Source organism: Vigna unguiculata, chromosome 1 (assembly GCF_037176805.1).
Source record: "Vigna unguiculata cultivar grain cowpea cultivar isolate G323 ecotype 2 chromosome 1, ASM3717680v1, whole genome shotgun sequence".
Classification (NCBI taxonomy): Eukaryota; Viridiplantae; Streptophyta; class Magnoliopsida; order Fabales; family Fabaceae; genus Vigna; species Vigna unguiculata.
The window spans coordinates 32,313,690-32,329,014 of record NC_140792.1 but is presented as its reverse complement, the minus strand read 5'-3'; the positions used below and the strand labels follow the sequence as shown (position 1 = coordinate 32,329,014).

The following is a 15,325-nucleotide window of genomic DNA, read 5'->3' as shown; positions in this document are numbered from 1 at the left end:
TCACTTGCAGGTTTTCTCATTCTCCCTCAGCTGTATAGAAGGATCTACCCACAATTTGATCTACTCTCCTCACTAGGTATTCTATGAGTCTTCTACGCACACGCCTAAATCACTTAAGGCAAGTCTCAACCATCTTTTCTACCAAAGGTCCTACACCATTTTTTTCTCCATTTCGTTCATTCCAAATTATGTCTTGTCTAGTAAGCCCAATCATCAAAAGCAACAACATTCTCATGTTTGCAACATTAAGTTTCTTCTCTTATGGCTTTTCATTACCCAACACTCATCCATACAACATTGTTAGTCTTATAAAACACAATTAAGTTTTTCTTTTAAACTTGAGAAATAGACATTTTTGTCACATAGCTCCCAAAGCACCCCTCCATTCAACCCATCCACTTGAACCCTAAGGTTTAAATCTGCCTCTACTTCTACGTCGTTCTCTATATGGAACTGTTAAGCGGACTTTAAACCTAATTCAACCCCATAAATCCGACTTGTAAGATGAGGTTTGCACCGACTTATATACTCTAAATTGATCTTATCTCTAGTCCCCTCATGCTCGATGTGGGACTTCCAACACACCCCTCTCACGCCGAGGTATAGACATCTCGAACGTGGAACTAAACATTTAATGGGTGGTACAATATGTCCAACAAACAACAAATCTCGCTAGGATAGGCTCTAACTAGGCTATGATACCATATTAAGAAGTGGACTTTAAGCCGAATTCAACCCTACAAAACTAGCTTGTAAGGTGAGGTTTGCACTCACTTATATACTCTAAATTGGTCTTATCTTTAGTCGATGTGGAACTTCCAACAAGCCCCCGTATACTTAAAACTGTGTAACTTCTAGTAAAGTATGTTTCTTAAATTTTACTTTTTAAGTTAGGAATGTCGAAATGCTTAAACATTCCACACTCTGCCGCTAGAGAAGGGACTTCCCACAATGTGAGCCCACTATCTTTATCTCTACTAGATTATATTTTTTCATAAGTTCAAATTATAAGTCATCAACTTTATCCCCTTGTAATTTCGCCAATTGTTGTATTTATCCCTTGTTCTTACAAATAGAGATCAAGAACACTACTCCTCCACTCTTCCAACATTTTCTTAGACTACAATTCCATTATCTACATTTGTCAGCAAACTAATACCTTTCTCACCCAAATCCCTCCATACCTCAATGAATAAGTTATTTGATTTAACTACTTTTCTGTTTGGCACCCTTAACACCTTGCTTTGTTCCAAGACTTTGACTTCTTCATCCTTATTGCGTCACACTTCACTCAATTCTACTTTCTTTCCCTAAAATAAGTGAGCCTACAATTACCCCTCACATCTCTAGCGCCCAAGGATTGGCATAACCCATCAAAGCTCTAGCTCACAGCCTTTTGGTATCTCTCTTGGCTACAACATGTCCCCCCAATATTTTTTCATTCTTACACAAACAATGCTTCATGACAATTTCTATTTACCTGCACTTTATCTAGCACACCTACATACCACCACCAAGATTCTTTACCATAGGTCCTCAGCCTTTTTTCTTCACCAAGGGTCTCTTTAGCCACCTTCCTGAATCCCTTTAGCGATTTTGTCCCATGTATAAGTATTTCCTAAGGCTTCCCCACACCATCCTCCATAACTTTGCTGAAGACACCTAACTTGCCTTTGCTGCAGCCTCTTTAGGGCGCTAGTCTCACATCAACTATATATGTGGCTAACATAGAAGTTATAAAACCCAAATGGTACTCACCTTACAGGTCAATTTTGTGAGGTTTGGTTTAGATCTAAGCCCAAATTCTAAGAGTTTAAATCACAATTCATGATCCTCACGAATAGTAAGAAAAACAGAGAACCACATCACATAGAATGCATCAGCAATAGCAGTGTGTAAAGCAACGGGGTTTGATAGGATTTATAAATATACACACTTAAAAACAAGCATTTTGTCATAAAGGATAAAAGCTAAGTAATGTTTGCATAGAACTCTCACTGTTGGTTTCTTAATACTGCCTCATTGTCCATCAGAGAGGCTGAAAGGAAGTTCCCAGGCTTCAAGGAGCGCAAATTTTCCTGGATCCACTTCCCGTATGGGTTTGATAAAGCTACTCGTTTTTTGACCTCTGTATTCTCATAGACCTACCACAAAAAACATTAGGAATGTAAAATATGCCACAAGAAAGTATATACTACTTTTTACAGGAAAACAAAACATTAACTATTTAACAAAATTACTATAAGAACACAGGGATGTGCAACCACAATTTCTAATTCACAGACCATGACCTCCCACCCCATATAATATGATTTTATCATAACTGATATAAAATTATAAATTGATTTTCTTAATCAACCAGCTATATATAAGTATTACAAAACGATGTTAGTGAAGTTCTCAGAAGTAGAATGATAGAAAACCTTGATATGATAATTTTAGTATATAAAGTTCAAAGATACAAAAAGAATACTAAATCTCTGTTTATAGAAAACTATATCTAACAAAGCTCAGTTACGAGATAAGTTAGTTATAACTAACTAAAACAGTTATACTAAAAACACAGGAAACAAACTATAGTAACTGTCTCGCAAACAATCACACTTAAACAAAACACAAATTGAGTTGTAAAAACATAAACAGCCAATAACATCGTCAAACAGAAGATACACTCACGTGATATTTCTTGAAAACTTGAAAAACTAATTCATTTGTTTTGACAGGAAATTCTTAAATCTCTTATACAACTGAATTTCATATGTAACCATAGAACAAAAATCATGAAATTAAGTGAAAGCATCCAAGTGGGATGCTACAACTGTGTTAGGAGATCCAATCGAATGAAATTTGGGAGAAAACATCAGAACAGAACATACATATTGAACAGATGGTGTCAGCAGAACAGAATGAGGACCTACGGTAACAGAATAAAGGCGGACGAAGAACACAAACCTTTCACAAGACTTCCATTGAACTAAATAGAACAGAGGATATGCAAATAATCGACAGAACAAAGTATGCAAAGAGAGAAGGTGGATTGGAGATTTTACTAAACCATTAATTATAAATTCAATAAATTGAGATTGTAACTAACTTTAGAGTTGGTTATGTGTGTGTGTGTATTTATGTGTGTTAGAATATAATCAGCTGTTACAGATTTCTAGGAAATTAATTATTGCATAATCTCATAAATTAGTGTGATTGATTCCTAATTAGTCGATGTTTTTATTGAAATTTATTCTATTCAATAGTATAAATACATATTGTGTGGTCTGCATTAGACACACAATACATTCAGAACATATACAATTCTATGATATGTATGTTTATGTATATATGTATTTGATCTTATCACGATTTTCAAGTGTTAATTTTATAATCAATGATTGTGAGATTACTTTATCCTCCAAAATGCATCTACTTGCTTTAAGACGAGTAAGATTTGAGTATGTCTAGGCCTTGGCCAAAAGAACTGGGCCTGGTCAGAAACAACACTGCTAAGCATAGGGAAGTCATGGTTTGTTACAAAACAGGTGAGAGCAATGCATGTTGCATGAATTAAGCTTCAAACAAGGTTTGTGAAAGTCATGAGTCACTCTGCTATAGCATGCAAAATAATGCGATTTTAGCTCCAATGGTTGCTTAAAAAAACAGCTCCGTTGTTTGTATCCTATAGCATCCCAAGGCTAGGATGCTATTAATAAGTATATGTTTTCTCCATTCTTTGTAGGGCTACAAACAAACCCCCAGGTTTTTGTTAAATGTGCTGGAAATAATAATAGTTAATGCACTAAGCTAGGAAATAGTATGTTCATATATCCCGTGATAAATGCATCTAAATAATGGCCTAGGAAACAGTCTCCACTGTGAGAGAGTGTGTCTGTCTGTGTGTATTTCACATGGATGGTATGCAGAACCTGTACACACTACTATGTTCTCTTGAATAAGTGTTTTCATTTCAAGTTCTCTCTTTCTCCCTAAGCTCTGCCTCTCTAAATCCAACAGAATAAGGAGAATAAAGTTTAGCTTCATACACAAAATTTCAGAATCAATAGAAAAGGCCAAGTGGAATGTTATTCAATGAATGACTTTATGTCACTTGGGAACATGGAAGTTGCATCAAATAAAAGAAAATTTCTAAGTTGGACAAATATTTAAATCAATATTAATAATGCAACAACAAGTTCAGGAGTAGAACAAGTGAAATAAGAAAAGACTCCAATACAAACCTGACCACCAGTTAAATCAACCGTTATCATCATGCCTGGACCTAAGCGGCCTTTCAAGACAACCTTTGATTCATCCACTGGCACAACACCAACCTAAAAGTGAACAACACAAGGTAAAATATCTTAAATACAATAATTGAAAGTCATGAAACTGAACTTTTGGTTTCAGAACTGTGATTGTTATCCTGCAAATAAGTTCAGGAGATGCCAATTTTCAAAAAAATGCTTTAAACAAACCAAATTGTTCTATATTCATCATTATCTTTTAAGTAAGAATCATAAAATAAAGTAAAAACATCATAAGCAAAGCAAGATCATATTCACAGGACGTGCACAAAGAAATCAATAGAAGAAAGGTCAGATACTAATATCTGAAATACTGTTCATCTCTGTTTAATTTAAAAACTTAATGCGGTATTAATTGGAAAGCCACCAGCAAAAGGGACGTAACAGTTTAATTTTAATGTACCAAAGAAAATGACACGAGGTGAGATAATAGAAGATTTAGTGAGATGAAGTTGAACAAATCTTGGCTTTTCCCAGTTCAAATGGAGCCAAAACACATATTCACCCAAAATTTCTCAACTTAAACAATAGAGTAAGACTGTCATCTAAACAGAGACATCATATAACATTATATTAATTACAGGGGATAAAAGTTTGGGACTTCACCTCTGAGGCAACATAGACCATATTGTCTGATGTTCGCCAATACCTTGCAGGTCTAAGTCCATTACGATCAAGGCATGCACCAACAGTTTTCCCATCACTGTGACAACAATGGGATTACCAGCAATCACCGAAATGGCAAAACAGAAAGATCCAAAGAATAAGTTTTTTCCTAACTTCTACATTATGTTCACACTGAATATCCCATTAAATACTACTATAGCAAATAACCATTAAAATCAATCAAGAATCACATTGCAAAACAACACGGAATCAAGAACAAGTAATTCATTAAAGAGTTGCTACACGAGAGTAAAACAATAATCACGCGGAAATTTTTTCTTGGACACCTAACCCTCTCCCTTCCATAAGACTTACAAGTTACATGGATTAGGAGGACCATTAAATTCTGGTTTTGGTATACTAACCACACTTTGCAGACTAGTGTTACCTCTAACATTTTTTTGTCACTTGATATGAATAAGATACAGTGACAGGCGAACAAGTCAATCATGTTCCCATGGATTACTTTTTAAGCATTTATACCTGAACAAAAGCAAGGCTGGTCCATCCCAAGCTTCCATCTGACCCTTGTAGTAGTCATAGAAATCAAGCGCCTAAGAAGTAAAAACAACATTAAGGACACTTTCATGCAGAATTTGAAAAGAATTGGTTCAAAAGATTGTAAGAAATAAAAGATAAGATGCAACAAACATAACAGACTCTGCATTTCCGGATTTTTTACCCGAATGGTGTAGTTTTGCAGATAAATTTCGAGAATGGGCAGATTTCATTTTTATTACAGCTTTTGGGTAGGTCGTACATGAGTGAGACGACTTTAGGCTAAGAAGTCGTGCCCCCATGCTCACGATTTCAAACTAGGCTGAAAAGTAAAACTGAAGTTGTATCCAGGATAACGACTTCCTCTTTTTCTTTTCTTTTTTTTTTTTTGAAAATCAGAAGTTGCTGAAGGGAAAGACAACTTCACTTCACTGTATCTGCAAAGTCGTGCTGCACCAGAATGGCTTTCAATGTATGAAATTGGAAGTCGTGCCCATCAGCACGAGTTCAGTTAGAATGTCAAAATGAAGAAGTCATTCCTCAGTCATCACAGTTTTCAATTTTTTTACATGGAATTGGAAGCCGTGGTGCATGTGCATGAGTTCAGTTAAGATTCAAAAATAAGAAAGTCGTGAAAGCGGATAACAACTTTCAATTTTGTATTTCCAATTAGAATTCGAGCAAATGGAAAACTATTTGAGGAGAAATATGCATAAGATAATTTTCTGCAACTACCACACCTAGTCATTCTTTATTCAGAAAGATATTTAGCAGCTTTTATGCTGCATCACACTTTTCTAAACTTAATATTATTCATTCCATCAATCTCACTCATCTAATTCTATACTACTAGTGCTCTTTCCACAGTTCCACTAACCTATTCAAAGCAATGATGGAAGACCCACCTTCTCCCACTGCTTCGGTGGCACTAACTTTCATTTTGAAAATATTTTGTCTAGTTTCTTTCCCTCTGTCTAAGTCCATCAGTTCCTTCACTCAGTTACCCAACTCGGTGATACTCACTAACCCTTCTTTGTTCCCCTTCACACCCAAACCCACCTTCATTTCCTCCACCAAAATCACCTTGTTCAGCTTTTGCTCTGCATACAGAGGCCACGCCACCATGGGCACCCCTTCACACACAGCCTCAAAACACTTGACGTCCACCTGCAGTGACTCACGAACTCTTTCTACAATTTCCCCTACCATTTACTTTATTAAATATATTTGGTTAAAATAACTTCCACCTAAATTTCATAAGTAATAAACCAAACAATTAACCTTTACAGACCAGCTTTTGGTTTTAAAAATAAAATACAACAAAGTCATTACCACCCAAAAGGACTTCAAACGACTTCTTTGTTATATGACTTACAGTAAGTGATAAACTGACAGAACATGTTTTTCTTATTTGGAAAAATAAAGTTCACAGAACATACAATAACAAGCAGGGATATATAACCATGAGATTGGACAAGTCAGTTACATAAAACAAATACCTCAGGATATTTGATTGTCAGAGTTGGATGATTTTTATAAGCCTCTGGAACAAGAATCATCATAGCTTCCTCGGGACTTCGACCACTTCTTATCAATAACTGAAACATAGTGGACCATTCATCTCAAGATATAAACATGACTATTATAACAATTCTAGAATTTGATACACAAAAATTAATAATAAAAATAATTATTATTATAATGATGATGATGAGAACAAAAGAAAATCTAAAAAACAGAGGATATTGAAAACAAAACAAATTTTATATGTTAAAAAGAGGAGTCCGTAAGAAACAATACAATCAACTCAGAGCAACCATCGAAATTTGGACTATCAATTTCTTTCTTTCGGTTTTTTTTTAACAATGTTTTACTTTAATAAAAGACGAAATACATTAAAGAGAAAAAAGAACAATAGAAATAAAGAAGCATAAAATCCTCTCATAGAGCAAGCGAAAAGAGAAAGCAAAACATGGAAACATATGAAAAGAGCTTAGTCCCTTGTCCCTATGAAAATCATGAAAAGAAAATTGAAATAGTTACAAAAAGCCAATAAATATGTAAAATCACTTTGATCAACCCTATTAAGCATCTTAGTCCAAACAAAAAGTAAGCGTTTCAATAGGAGCATTACCTAACAAATAACTTTGATATATTGAAATTTTAAAAAATTGGATTATGAAAAATAATTTGAAATAAAAGATAACATTACAAGTATAACCATAAGTGTAAAAGGATCATATATATTAAAATTTCAACAATATATTCCAAAAGAATCATTATTATCAAGATCCTCAAGCAGAAGGAATTAATAATTTAAATTCGGTTATTGACATACTTCTGCAGCACTGTCAAGATTTGCTGAGTCTGATGCCTTTGGATTTCCATAAGGACGAATTTCATTTTCACGGCCTCGCCATACAGGTGATTTCAATGATGGTTCTCGTGATTGCATCCAGTTCAAGTTCCCCTGCACAAAACATGTGGCAATTTCATAAATCAACCAAAAGAAAAATTTTATAGCGTTTTAATGTCAAAAAACGCAACCTGTATGGTGTTGATTTCTCCATTATGACCAAGAAGCCTCATAGGTTGTGCAAGAGGCCATCTGGGACTGGTATTTGTGCTGTACCTTCGATGATAAATGGCAAAAGGGGACTTGTAAAGATCATTTTGAAGATCAGAATAAAACAACCCAAGCACTTCTGAGCGAAGCATCCCTTTGTAAACTATGGTTTGATTGGATAAAGAACAGAAATAAAGCTCATTTCCCCAACTTTCTGAGCTTACTGCTTTTTCAATCAATTTCCGACAGATGTACAGTTCTCGTTCAATGTCATCAACATTTTCTTCTTTCACAATCTTAACAAATACCTGTTGTATACTGGGCATGGTCTCCTTTGCATAATAACCAACAACAGAAGTATTTACAGGGACAGGCCTCCAACCAAGAACCTCAAGACCTTCTTGCCGAAAAATATTTATGATAACTAAACCCAAAAAAAATGTAAAATACATGTCAGAACATAAACAGGTGTATTAGAGTGCAAAATTCATATTGACCAATTTAAGAGAATGTAAACTAATATATCATAATTGACTTATCATGCACATAAAGTATTTATGAAGACAAGATGCACCACTAGTGTTGCCCAAAGCATGTTTGCATGGTCATATACAGGCTTCTTTTTCTTCAAAGAGGAACTAATAACAAGAATGAAGGGTAGCAAAAGTCCTAACAGAATTAAAAAATAAAAAAAGAGGGAGAGAAACAAAATAAACAGCAAAATTTAATATAGACATCCCTAAACTTTACCATTTTTTCATGTGGCCACCTTGAACATTTTAGTATAAATAAGAGGTTAAGAAAATTTACCAAGTCTGCAAATATATGCTTACTCCATGAAAATTTTTCACATGAGCTGTATATAGCCTTTAATATATGTGAGAAAGAGCATTTGCCCACATCGTTTTTTAAAACATTAACGCTTTCAACTCAACTTTTTAATTAGTCAGAAGTTTAACATGCTCATATCTTTTGTTTATTCTATATAGAGGCAGTCATGGGCTTAAGCAATAAATAATAGGGCAAAGAGGGAGTATAACACTAGAGTAATAAACATGATTGCCCTTTGTATCCCTCCCGCAACCGATTCTTCTTGTTCAACCTTTTTCTTTCTACTTTCATACACTAGCAGGTCTTTTATATCAAGGCTCATTATCATTTTCTTGCCCTCTTTATCCTTTCCAACTATACACTAGCATAATGGCCCTAATGTAAAAGCTTTTGTATATTTTTATTTTATTAAAAATCTTATGTTCAGATTTTCACTGTGTTTCACTCAACCTCACAAAATTGACTAACGAGTTAAAGTATGCACCAACTTATATATAATTTGGTCTTATATCTAGTTTATGTGGGATCTCCAACACAACTCTCCCACACACCAAGAACTAGACATCTAGAACATGAGACTAGATATTTGTAAGTTATTTGATAGTGACTAAATAATCGGTGGCATAACAAGCCCAACAAATCATACTAGAGTAGACTTTGATACCATTTTAGAAAATGGACTATAAACTTAACTCAACTTCACATAGCTTAATTATAAGATGAGATTTACAGCTACTTATATGTTATATATTATGATTTGATTATATCTTCATTTGACATGTGATCTCCAATACATACCTAAGCGTCATGGTCCACATATTTCGAGCTTAGGACTGGATATTTGTGGGTGATCCAATAGCAAGTGACATAATAGGCCCAACAAATCTTACTAGGATAGGTTCAAATAAGATCTTAGAAAATGGACTTTAAATCTAACTCAACTGCACAAAACTGACTTACAAGATAAGGTTCCAAGATGAGGTTTAGACTCACTTATATATTATAATTTATCCATATGTCAATTCGATGTAGGATATCCAATATAGTTTTAATTAGACATTGGTCCCTTATTTTTTAAAGTAACAAAGTTAGGAAGATGTAAGGGAGGTGAGTGTTATTTCTAAAATAAGCAGGGTACAGGTGCAAATATTGCTAACCTCAAGGTCCTTCCATTGTTAAGAAGCTTCCATTATTTGGAAAAACTTTGGCATTTTCAATTAATATTGGGTTTGTCTCAAGGATATTCAGAAGCTCTTGTTCATTAATCTGGAAGGATTTAAAACTGCACAACAAAAAGCTCTTGGCTCTCAACTTACAATTATTTAGCGTATACGGTTGGAATAGAATTCTTTTATGAACAGATGAATTTGAAAAATATGATGTTGAGAGTTTCATCATTTGAAATGGTTTCAATTAAACTATGGGTATGACTGATTTTACGACTTATATTTTTGGTGAATCCATGCTATAATGCCATAGCCAAAGGGCACTACAAAGCACCACACATGATAAATATAAGGTTTAAGACAACTACATGTTTAACAATGAAAATAAAGCTCCTATATAAATTCAGTTCCTCTTCAATACAGTAATTATACTGAAATACAAAGATACATAAAGTAAAGTGATACCAAACAGCATATGCTGTACTACACAAACTATGATGCAGCAACAAAGATTTTACAATGTATGAACTCTTATCATTTGTTTTATTCAATGTCTTGATCGAAACATGCTTCAACTACAAGTTTTACAAAGATTGTGGTTCATAGGTGTTGAAGATATGATTAGAAAGGATGAGGCACATTGAAGATTGATTGTCACTTTAACAAAGAGAACGTCACGTTCAGGAAATAGCACCGTTCTCTGGTCATTTTTTCTTTCTGAAAGTTACCATGTCCCCTGAGCATTTTTCACTTTCCAGCAGCCACTGTGTCATTAATCCATTTTTGTTTTCAGTAGCCGTCATGCTCTCTGACCATTTTTAACAAGCTTGACTCATATGATACATAAGCTTGAAGGGAAGTGTTAAAAGATATGATTTAAAAGGACGAAGCATATTGAAGATTGATTGTTATTTTGACATTCAAGTCATATCTTTAACAATAGGCTTGTATGACATTCACACGTCATCAATGACTAAGTAAATTACAGAATAGCATGCTCAATCAATGAAAAATCTTATAATGAGTTTGAATCTAAATAAGTCCCACAAAAAAAACTTATAAGATAAGGGTTATCCCCTATTTGTATACTCATTTCGAGCTCTATTTCTAGTCAATGGATTTTTCCCAATATATTTCCTTGCAGTCCAGCATCAATGCCCATGTGTGTGGATAATATGGTAGGCAACTTTTTTTGTAAGGGATGAGATAGACTTTGATACCATCTTGTAATATGAGTTTGGTACAATTTAGCCCTACAAAATCGACTCATTAGCTTACTGTGTTTCAACAGTCATACATACTCTTTATAGACTCTATAATCGAGGTGAAACTTAGATTTTTTCCTAGAAGAAATAAGGAAATTTTCGTTACACAAAAAAGGGGAGAACATCATGCAGCATGCATTATGCAACACGAGTCAACAAAAGTTACAAACAATTAAACATGCTTATCTCAGGTAAACCACAAACAAAAGACATTATTGGAGCTCAACTAATCATCAAAATTTCAAAACAGTAACACATTAACCTTTCTTCGCCTCATTGAGAAGTTGTGCATCTTTGGGTAAGAAAACCATTCCAACACCAGTATGCAATTTATCAAAGGAAGCGATCCCTTGTTTGTTGGCCCAATTGTCAAGTAGATCCCATGGAACTGCAGTCATCAGCCCTGAACCATCCCCAGAATCATTATCAGCTCCACAACCACCACGATGTTCCATACAACTTAAAGCATTTAAAGCATCCTTGACAATCTCATGTGATCCCTTATTTTCCAAATTGGCAATGAATCCAACCCCACAGGCTCCCCTCTCTGATAGTATGTCCTCCAAGTTTGCAACCTGTCCAACAAGTGACTAGGATACTCAACATGTTATCGTGTGGATTACATTACACAATATCTAACAGTTGATTAGAAAACATTTGAAAAATTATGTTATAAAATAACTCAGACCCCACAATGGTGGAACTTCTATGCATCAGGCCAGAGTCACCTAATTGAGAAACAAACTGCAAATTAAAAACTATAATACAACAAGAAAAAGATGTAACACTCATTCTATGTTCCAGTTTATTTAGAAGTTATGATGATTCATAGAATAGTTAAACCAAATTCACACTTAAACAAGATTATACTTGTTACTTGTCCATTGCTAAAGCAGCATTTAAACAAAATTGAAAGTGGAGAACATATGTTGGTTCAAGTCGTAAGGATAAGGATCTTGGTTGTATCTTGTGAGTGGACAAAATATGTATTGGGAGAGCTTTTTACTGTTAAATGGGTCAAGCCAAAGTGACTCAAATTAGTTGTAGACGTGTGGTCCAATGTGGCTTCCAACCAAGGGTCTAATACCAGAAATATCCCATTAAAAAACAAGCAAACAAACAAACAAGGGTACATTCAAGTACAACCAATTGCTACCATTGTACACATGGATTTGATTTTGACCAAAAAGTCGATAAGGAATTTTACACATTCATGAATTAATAAAATGACACTCACAATAACGTTTGTTTTCCTGTACATTTGCTAAAGCATCATTTAAACAAAATTGAAAGGACAAACAAGGATACATTTAAAAGAGCACACTCGGCTGGTGGCTTGCTATCATTCTATGTATGATATGATTAACATCTCCAGTACATTTCCAGAAAATGCAACTAGTAATCTGATATTGTAGAACGCATTCCATAATAATATATATAAAATAATTTAATTAACTAAAAAAAACTTCATCAGTGGTAAGCTCTAGAGCCTGGAAGCTGCACTGTTACATTCTTCCCACGTTATTGGAATTTCTTAAAAGTGCAACTTCATTGGGAGTTGGATAATTTAAACCTAATGGCAGATATTCAACTGTACATGTATGAGTTCAGTTCCACTGAAGGATATAATACAAAGTTAAGGATGAACATAATCGGTCAATTAGTCATGTAACTAACTAGCTAATACAAACTGACCATCAGGGTCCTCTATGTTTTTCCAGACACAGTTTCTGACAATTAAAGTGTCTTCACAGCAGGCAGGCAGATTTTAGAATTTAGATATAGTCTTGCTTATTAACAAAGTGGCTGAAGACATAGAAAGGGCAAAACATCATGGTTTGCATTTGAGAAAGCTTATAAGGTAGCACGGATACTGACACGACACGAATATGGACACTCTAACACATGTAGTCTCCAAAATCTAGGACAAAGGGAACGGATCTACATGTTAGATCATTATGTATCTACATACTAAAAATCATCAACAAACAAGATTAGTCAAAAATAATAATCCAAACACATATCTAAAAAGTAGTGATAATATAATGTGTTCCTTATTTCCATAATCATTTTAGAGACTTATACAATAAATTTACAAGTTTATGGAATTTCTAGAGAATCATTATATTTGTCGTTATTATCAACGTGGTGGTGAAACCATGTCAAAATTATGTCACAGGCAAAAAATATGCCTTCAAATTAGACACTTCACCTTGTATGAGTGTCATGTCTACGTGTCGGACAGGGTGACACACTATTTATGAGATGCGAGTTACATATGACTAGGCAAGTTGGGGAATATTCTTACATATTTGGCATTGAATAAAGACATTGGAGTTCTAAAAAAAGTCTCCAAAGTCTTCATTTCAAGGTGACTAATAAGATGAAGGAAACCTCTATTCCTTGCTTTGGTCTTCATGAATGATGTCTCTTTGTTTGTTTGCTTTAAGATGTTTTCCTCGGAGATTGTATTAAGAACATTCAATTAAGGACTAGGTCTCTGGCCTCGAGTTTCCAGGTAATACAAATTCTCTTTCTAGACGAAGATAAATCACTTTTGGAATGGTCTTTTCATTCCAAAGTTATCTGAACCTATCTCTTGGTAAAAAGAAATCAAAGAGCTCCTACAAAACACTGTTCCTCGTCTAAATGAACAGCAATTACGTCAAAGAAATTAGCTACACAAAACATTCTCCAGTCAACTAAATAGCCATGGCATTCTGCTATAGAAACCTCCCCGCTTATAGCCTAAAGTACTAAGTAACTTCATATCAAGATGATAGTGAATAATCATGTCAGTGAAATGAGCTTGTATATAGTTACTTAGAGTTCTTCTTCGTTCAACTTCGATTTTGATTCTAACAGATTCAGTCTCTCGCGAGATTTTCTACAGTGTTGCGTATTGCGATGACAAGATTGACTGTAGAACAAATCTGACAGTGTTTTCCTCCACCTTTCAATCTTCCGATCACAACTCCTCATCTCCTCAGGAAATAGTAGGACACAGGAAAGTAATCAAAAAAATGCTACAAGAAAGCAAAAGCAGACCTGCGGTTTGGAATCAGAAGACGAGGAAGCAGACGAAGCATGGAGACGATTGTCGGTTGTGCGGTCGATATGGAGAACAGCTTTGACGGCTGAACGAGGAAGCGGTGACGGCGAGGGGAACGCTCTCAGTTTGCGAGTTCGACGCTTAGGTTTGCGGCGGAGAGGGACGAGGTCGAGGAGGAGATGAGCGTTGTGGAGGGAAGGGAATGGCTCAGAGAGGCGCAGCACGTGTGGGACGGAAGAGACGGAGTGCAGCGCCATGGTGAAAGAGTGATGAGAGTGAGAGCGTGAGTGTGTGGAGAATAGAAATGGAATAGAGTGGGTGAGTGAGAATTAAGATAAAAGGGAAAAGAGGGAGAGGTCAGGAAGACGCTGAGTCACAGGGGAAGTGTCTGAATCACACACACGACACCAACTCCAAACCTCACTCTCCTCTTCCTCTCTGGACCTGATCTCAAATGTGCGCACTCTCTTTGCGCCACTCTCCCGGCTGGGTTTCTGCACTCTGTGCTGCGTTCCACACTTACTTCCTGGGTTCCCTGCAGTGCGCGCGTGGGATACCCATCTTCCTAGATTCCAGTCTTATTGGAGGAACGTGATTCTCTCTCCCTCTTCTTCACTTTTTGTCGTGCCATTAAATTCAAATATTCAAATTCCTAATCATGAATCATGAGGTTTATTTTATTCCCACAAAAGAAAACTCAAGAAGCAATGTAGTTGTTCTCCCACAGTATAGTTTGACTTTATATTCATTAATAGTTTATTACATTCAATGAACAAATAAAGTTTTAAATATATTTTTAATATTTTCTTTATATTGTAGATCTTATAAGAAAAAAATATATTATGATTTTGTTTTTTCTTTGTTAAAATACATAAAACTGTGTACATCATCACAATAAAAATAAGGTAAGTTTATTCAACTTTTAAATAATACATACCACTTGTTTATTTGGAAAGGTTAATGAAGACGACGGAGATGGAAAGATA

General features: G+C 35.0%; 1 protein-coding gene across 2 annotated transcripts in view; it reads right to left on the bottom strand.

Moving 5' to 3' along the window:
- LOC114186821 (ferredoxin-dependent glutamate synthase, chloroplastic) overlaps positions 1-14,780 on the bottom strand; it is a 32,847-nt gene extending 18,067 nt beyond the window's left edge. Inside the window, exons 1-9 of one of the 2 annotated variants that reach the window (XM_028074860.2) lie at positions 14,336-14,780; positions 11,550-11,877; positions 8,007-8,449; positions 7,798-7,929; positions 6,959-7,057; positions 5,445-5,515; positions 4,902-4,998; positions 4,230-4,322; positions 1,999-2,144 (exon numbers count right to left, since the gene is read on the bottom strand). In XM_028074860.2, the coding sequence (XP_027930661.1) occupies positions 1,999-2,144; positions 4,230-4,322; positions 4,902-4,998; positions 5,445-5,515; positions 6,959-7,057; positions 7,798-7,929; positions 8,007-8,449; positions 11,550-11,877; positions 14,336-14,596 (1,670 nt within the window). In that variant the 5' untranslated portion in view covers positions 14,597-14,780. The remainder of the gene's footprint in view (positions 1-1,998; positions 2,145-4,229; positions 4,323-4,901; positions 4,999-5,444; positions 5,516-6,958; positions 7,058-7,797; positions 7,930-8,006; positions 8,450-11,549; positions 11,878-14,335) is intronic. The other variant, XM_028074869.2, reaches the window with a different exon arrangement.
- Positions 14,781-15,325: the final 545 nt, after the last annotated feature.